Source organism: Paramisgurnus dabryanus, chromosome 21 (assembly GCF_030506205.2).
Source record: "Paramisgurnus dabryanus chromosome 21, PD_genome_1.1, whole genome shotgun sequence".
NCBI classification, from domain to species: Eukaryota; Metazoa; Chordata; class Actinopteri; order Cypriniformes; family Cobitidae; genus Paramisgurnus; species Paramisgurnus dabryanus.
Window position 1 is genome coordinate 31949347 of NC_133357.1, and position 7583 is coordinate 31956929.

Below are 7583 nucleotides of genomic sequence, written 5' to 3' on the forward strand. Positions count from 1 at the left end.
ATAGAAAATTCATATCAATGACAACAAGAATAACTTCAGAGAAAAATAAAACACACACACAACAAACTAAATACACGGGGTATTAAAATAAACAAACAGCACAAGAAATAAACAAATAATGGAATAGATTTCTTAAATGGACTTTACCATAGTCAATAGTTCTTTTTGCGTTGTTATTTATATCCTATAAAGTTCCAAGATATAACTAAAAAATATCCAAGTAAAAATGTTTTGACAATCGACGTGAATATACAAAAAAAGGTATTAAACGTCACATTTAATATAAGTCCTGCTGCAGTTCGTGTTGCTTTTTCCTCATATAGCAGTGAGATTTCATTTACGTCTTTTAATTTACCTGACACTTTAAGATAACATTACAAAGACATTAATCCTGAATCATAAAAACAGCACAATGTAAGCTCTGCTAGTATGATGAACATATCATAATGATTACAGAGATAAGACGACTTGCAACCTTTCTCGAGTTTGCACATCTGGACAATTCTTCACACATCACAGATTGTAAATTGTGACCCGTCACGGAAACCAGGGACTCAAGTCGGCAGCACAAGTTTCGAGAAAATGAGAAACAAAGTTTTTTTTTCCGAAATTTGTGACGCTCGAGCGTGAAGTCACGTGACTGTAGTGACGCGCTGCCCTGTTCCTCAGATATGTTTGCTAAGTTTTTTTTTTTTTTTTCAAACTTATAGCCTGCGTCTCCCCAGACTGTAAAGCTCGGGCGCACAAAACAAAAGAAAAATAAAAGAAGCTGGGGCGGAACAAATAACAGTCAGCCGCATCGTACGTCAGCCGCGTCACTGACTTTATGCGGCGCCGCAGTCGGAAGACGTCAAAGTACCGCGAGAGCACTTCAAGAAATCTTACGGAGTAGTTTAATTTCGACTCGTTCTCGCGGTACTTTGACGTCATCTGTATGTCAGTTCTTGCAGCGCAGCATGAGTCCATACACACAGAAGTTACACAGATATCGTTGTATTCTTCATATAATTGGCTACATGTTTTGTCTATCAATATTTTCCATGAAGTCATTGGCTGATGGAGGAACGAGCTGATGGATTGGTAACCTCTCTAAAGGATGTCACGTTTTCGACGGCGCTGTTTGGATGATCTATTATACTACTTCCCTATTTTAAATACAAACTTTGAAGGCGGGTTCATGTGTTTAACGGACTGTAAGCTCATATACCCTTACATGTTACGATTTAAATAGTCTTCAGATTATATATTATATTGTATTACCAGACATTCATGCGAAATCTGATGTAAACAATCTATATTTCACGGATTATACGCATTTGTGGACAAATATGGTCATTGTATAATCTGAAACAGACTGGATTCGACTTGTGATCCCCACAAAGGTAAAAGAGTCATGTTTATTTTTGCGGGTTGTCATTTGGTCATAAAATACTACATATGATGCTAGAACATCTCAAAAAGGGTTTTACAGGGGGCATGGCTTAGCTAAATGAGATGTAAATGAGCCCTATTGTCTCCCCCAGCTGAAAAGAAGAGTCCCTTTCGTGTCGATTTTCTCGGTTTGAGTATTTCTGAGTTCCTATATTCAAATGGCCACAACTTCTCCAAATCTTATCAGATTTCCATGTGTTACACATCGTTGGAAAGCTTAGAAACTGCACTTTCAGAATCTGTGAATAACTCAAAATGCCCAGATCCGACTTGTGTCCCTACTTTCCGTGACTGGTCACAATTTGGGTAAATCCAGCAAACAACGAGTAAATTTAGCGATTCTGCCGTCACTCCGCTTTAAATCTCCCGTACCGGAAACTGAAGAGCAGCCTTGAGTCAAACGCGGAAGTTAAGCGTGCATAGAGTCCATTGTGTTGTAACTTGTCAGAGCCCCGTGCGTGAATGTAGCCCCGATGTGTTTATAAAACATGCACAGACTTTACCCGCCACTTATAGGCTACGTGAGCTCTATGTACCTCACCAATTACAACTAATGTTACAGCAATCTATTCATTCAGTCTCTGCCTTCGAATCGACATGGGAGAAGCAGCAAGTTCAGACGCTGGAAAGCAAACCTGACGTGACATACAAATGAACCATCTTGGTGACATTATTGTATCTAACAGGAGAGGACACTCATTGCAGAGATCTGAACAAAACTTTAGTTACAAAAAACTTTTAGTAACCAAAATTAGTTTACTTTGTAAATGTTGGGATGTATAAATCTAAGTCTAACGGTAATTCAAATTGTTTTCTGTTGTGTGAAATAATATAAACGGCTCACAGTACAAATAATTAATCACCAATACAAAAGTTTAAAGGAATTCATAAAAATATAAATGTCACAAGTCAAGAACAAGTTGAATAAATATAAAAACTATTACAGGAAGTGTTTTTAGAATTAAGAAGTCATCAGCTGACATCCCCAGGCCAATGAGCATTAAGCTGTGTCATCGGCAAGTATTTTCCCATTGTGCTTTTGGTCAACGCATTCGATAGAGAGACACTCCGCCCGACTGCAGAATCTGATGAGCCCGCCTCCCATCGCAAGAGTTTTTTAGCACACGTCAGCGTGACATCAGAGCAAGTCAGATGTAACTCGGACACTTTTCTTACCAGCATGCATCTCGCGATGATCGATTCTGCGCAGAATTTGCTCATCTCAAACAAGCCTACACAGAGGAGACTGCTATCAAAATGCTCTTGCGGTACTTTGATGTGATCCACCAGTCGGTTCCAGCACCGCTGCACAAAGTCGAACCAACAGCAACTGATCACGAGACATGATGATTATCACCGACACCTGTCATTCAATCACCCCCTCACGTGTACATTAAAGGGGGTGATGTAATACGATTTCATATTTTCTTTTGCTTGTTTCTTCTGAAACTACAGACTTCTATAAAACCAATGAAACTGTAGTACAAACATTTAATGATTGAATCGTACTCAGAACATGTTTGTCTTCCATTCTACAAAGTTTGGTCATGCTAAGAATAATACCTTTTTAAGATTTAAATGTCCAAACATGGCCTCCAAGATAAGGCCTTTTAGAGAGTGTAAATAATCAAGAACAAAAAGACTATGAAAACAATAGAATTAAACAAAAATATTTTATATGTGGAACCTAAACATTGTGTAGACCAATTCTGAGGAAAATCTGAGTCGGTGCTGCAACAATTTTCCTGGATTTTGTCTGATTTGACACGGAATGACTCGTATGTGAAGTTCTTGCTCCTTTCTCAAAATACCATATAGATAATTTATAGCATGTTAAAATTGCCACTTTGTAGGTGTAGGAGCAAAAATATGCCGTTTTTGGTGTGTCCTTTAAAATTCAAACGAACTAATCTCTGCACTAAATGGCAGTGCCGTGGTTGGTTGGTGCAGATTAAGGGGAACCTTGTGATGAAACAGAAAACTGACAACAAATTGACTAATTTTTCCAATTTAAATCTCTTGTTTTGGGCCATTTCATTCTTTATGGAAGCTATGCACAATTGTTTCGCTATGAAATGGCCATTTCCCTCTTCACGCACTCTTCTCACCTTTTCACCCCTGACCAGTTTGCATGTATATGGGTTGTTGGGGATAAAATCATGGAATTTTTGTAAACGTTTGGTAGTTTTGATCAGAACTGAGGTTGATTTAAAGCTGACATAACACAAGATGTTTTTGCCAACGTAATGTTAATCTTGCTTGTATTAGTATTTCATCATATGTCCAAAGAGTCTTTCGTTTAGTCAGATTTATAAAAGAAAAAACAACGTATTCCGTATTTTGGCGTAAAAGGTCGAACACTTGAAGGCGTGCGGTAGGCGGAGCTGAAGAGTTACGAGTATGCGCAGCTTCGGATACTACTTTTGGATTTACAGCCGACATGGATGGAAAATCAAACTTAAAAAAAAAACGTTTTTTTTTTTAAATAACCAGCCTTATATTATAAATATGATCCAGAATCGGATACTTAGTCAGTAATGGATGAACAATAGCAGCAACGATTACACCAGGACGTCTCTATCAGGTAATTAATCCTTGCTTGTTTATCCGCTATTTTAATAAAAAAGCAACATAATCCAGTTTTTAACTGCATTTGCCCGTTTTAAAAGGTGTAAATGTTGTAAATGCAGTACAAAGTGCTGTTGTTGTTGTTGTTTACATTACATGCACGTATGCACGATTGCAAACAAAACACGTGAGATTTTGAATTACTTACGCCTGTGGTTGTGACTCTTAAACGGGGTCCTTTAAAAGTTTTGACCACTCCAATAGTTGTAAAAAAGTGGATAATCTGGCGTCAAACTGAGCCTTGTTTGTATAGCAGTCCTCTCTGAAATGCAGCCAGGGAACAAACAAACTCATTCGCAATTACGTTGCTGTCCGGGAAAAATGAACTGCATCCACTGTTGTCTTACGACAGGGAAAGCTAAATAAGGTTCATTTCTCCTTACATCCAAAAACACACTTCTTTTGTCAAACTATGTTGCTAAAACAAAGTCGTTGCGTGCTGTGCAATGATACTGGTGACTTCTATTCGACAGAGCAATGCTAATGCGCGTTCGCGCTCTCACTTGACGTGCAGGGCGTGCTTTTCTGGGGGTAAAGGCCCATAAAAGGAATATGGGGTCAATCAGTCGTAACGGATACCCCCCATTTGAAAAACACTTTCCGAAACTTGTAGGAAAAAGGAGGCGTGAGTTTGGCTCAGAAATACTCTGTTACAAGCTCAACTGCTTTTTTGACACTTTGCTAATGTTTAGCATGAGGACTACAACTCTTAAACTGTGTTAATAAGTAACAAGTCAGCCAACTGAATAGCATCTATAAACAACATTACTCACCATAGCACAACGTTGTGCATTCATCAACAGGAACACCAATGCGACTCTCCCGTTAAACGTCTGTTTGAAACATATCTCTTCACTTTGTATGCCTACAAGCAATTCAGGAGAACCAAACTTTTTTGACTCAACTAACTGCCTCAAGCAAAACTCTTGGACTTCTTTTAGAGAGTCTATGCAGCAAACTTTGCATATTTTTGAGAATCCAATGTTTAGCTGATCATGATAACTGGTCATTACCATCCACATGAACACGACTCATTCTCTTCCTCAATGGAACGTCAGAGCTTTGTTTTCCAGGGACCGAAACTAATCCCGACACTCGCATCTCCGTGAAATCTGGTTTATTTCTAACATTAGACATTTTGACTTTAGACATTCCCACAGGGTTTTCAGAAAAGTGTATAAAAAACATCAGACATTTAGCCAACAGTCTGTGGGCGTCATGTCTGTGGCTGAGACTAATCGACGTACAACCCGAAAGCGTAGTTAATTTTAACAATGCACAAGGGTTAAATTCAAGGGGCAACCTTCTGATCTCTCTGAAGCCAAAAGGGAAGTGACTTAATCTGCAATTCATCGACTGTCCTCTAGAGCAGGAGTGGGGAACCCTGGTCCTGGAGGGCCAGTGTCCTGCAGCGTTTAGTTCCAACCCTAATCAAACACACCTGAATTTCATTTCCAAGTAACCCTGAAGACTTTAATTAGTTTTTTCAGGTGTGTTTAATTAGGGTTGTAACAAAACTCTGCAGGACAGTGGCCCTCCAGGACCAGAGTTCCCTACCCCTGCTCTAGAGGCTGTCTTCAAAAGGCAGTCAATGCCCATAGACCTCCATGTTAAAACGGCAAACTTAACAGTAGAAAATTATGATTACAGCCTTTTTTTGTAACTCATCGGTTTAAATTAGATTAAGCGTGAAAGTTCTGCTTAATTAAGGGCTTGGCCATTTGAGTGACTGGTGAACCGCAACTGCTGCCACTAGAATCGAACTAGGCGGATGTGGATTCAGCAACCAGCCACTTCAGCTTCACCCACATCCCGCCCCCATTTTCCGATGTTGCCTACCCCTGTTATAGTGGAATGGATTTGACTGCTGGCTCTCTGACAAGTGAACAGGCATATGCCCTAAATTAGAAAAAAAGTGAGTGGGTCCAGTAGGTCTTAAAAAGTGGGTGGGTCTTGTCCCACCCACATATAATGGTTCCGATGCCCATGCCTTTATGCCTACCTGTATATGACTTTCGGCTTTTAGCTGATTTTTCAAAAAATCATACACAATTCAAGGAACATTTTATGTAGAAGACCATAAATCACAAAAAAATCTTTAGCTGATGAAAACTGTACTCGCCTGTACTGGTGTTTTTAGAACACCATCAAAAGAGCTTGAAATAACAATCATTAAAAAAAATGTATAGTGCTTTTTTACAAACATTGTTTTAAAGTGGCTTTACATGATAAAATAAATAACGGAAAATGGGAAAATTAATAATTACAAAATCAGACAAATTATTATATTTTAAACCCACTCAAAAAAAGGTGAATTGAAGCTGTTCACTTAATTTAAACAATGCATTATAATTGAACATGGTAGTGCTTATTGACAAATGCTGAAATTATTTTCAAGTTTGTTTGTCCTGAGAAATCAAGTAACAAGAAAAGAAAATAATTTTTTTTATCCGTCAACTTATTGATGATCACTTACATATGGTCTGCTTTGTTACAGGATCCCTCTGGTTTTGGTGTCTTGTACGCCTAGCTCAACATCTGTTCATAGTCTGGCTATGCGAGACTGGTACAGTCAGGACATTTGTGTGAGCTGTCAGAAGCTTTTATCGGAGGCGTGTGACAGTGTACTGTCTAGTTATCAAATCAAAGACACTCAGGAGATATGACCATTTTAATTTCTCAGCACTTATGTGTTTGTTCAGCTGCGTGTCAGCAGTGTTTTTTTATGTTGTGTTGGTTGTTCATAGTATGGCACGCTGTTTCTAAATGTTTTCATTTTTCACTGTTCTGGAAACAAGTTTTAGGATTTTTTACATTTGTAAATTAAATAAAAAAATTACAAATTTTAATAAGAAATCTGCATGTTTCTTTCATGCCAAACCAAGTGACTGTGATATTTAACTGTAATGCCTAGTTTGCCAATCAGAAGCTATTGCAGTTTCTCCTCAGCATGTCACAGGCCTAAAAAACACTAGTTTCTCCGGCTACACGACAACACTGGCAGGAGTATTTATTAAAGTTTGGTTTCAGTCAACTGTGCGATTGCATGTTAATGAACGGCCAAACCGCATAGAAAAAGGTACGGTTTTGAAAATATCAGTGTACTTTATGTGTGGGAAAGTGCCTGAGACCCTTTGCAACAACACTTGACATTGATCTCGGGTGCCTCCCATTTCTCTTAATTATTGCTGAGATGTTTTGACACCTCAATTGGAGTCCATCTGTGGTAAATTAAATTGAACTTGAACGTGCCCCTGATCATGTCCAATCAAACCGGTGCGCAACGTTTAGCCACAATTTCCGGGAACGAAATGTTGTCAACAGGGCTTGAGATGCGTTTTCTCTTGTTTGGTGGGTGTGTCAGATCAACAGCAACATGTAAATAATGCGGTACTAAAAAAAACTGCTGGCACAATGGGTTTAATGGAATGTAGTCTTTCATTCTGGATAGCAAGTCCAGCGACTGTAACATTGAGCGTATTTTACAGTATTAAACATGTATTTATAATGATTTCATCAGGCTC

The 7583-nt window shown here is 38.7% G+C and overlaps 1 protein-coding gene across 3 annotated transcripts in view; it reads left to right on the forward strand.

Annotated features, from left to right (window-relative positions):
- Positions 1-6851, forward strand: part of LOC135775983 (protein spire homolog 2) — a 105496-nt gene extending 98645 nt beyond the window's left edge. For all 3 annotated transcript variants that reach the window (XM_065286603.2, XM_065286604.2, XM_065286602.2), the window contains one exon: positions 6557-6851. In XM_065286603.2, coding sequence (XP_065142675.1) covers positions 6557-6725 — 169 coding nt within the window. In that variant the 3' untranslated portion in view covers positions 6726-6851. The remainder of the gene's footprint in view (positions 1-6556) is intronic.
- The last annotated feature ends 732 nt before the right edge of the window (positions 6852-7583 follow it).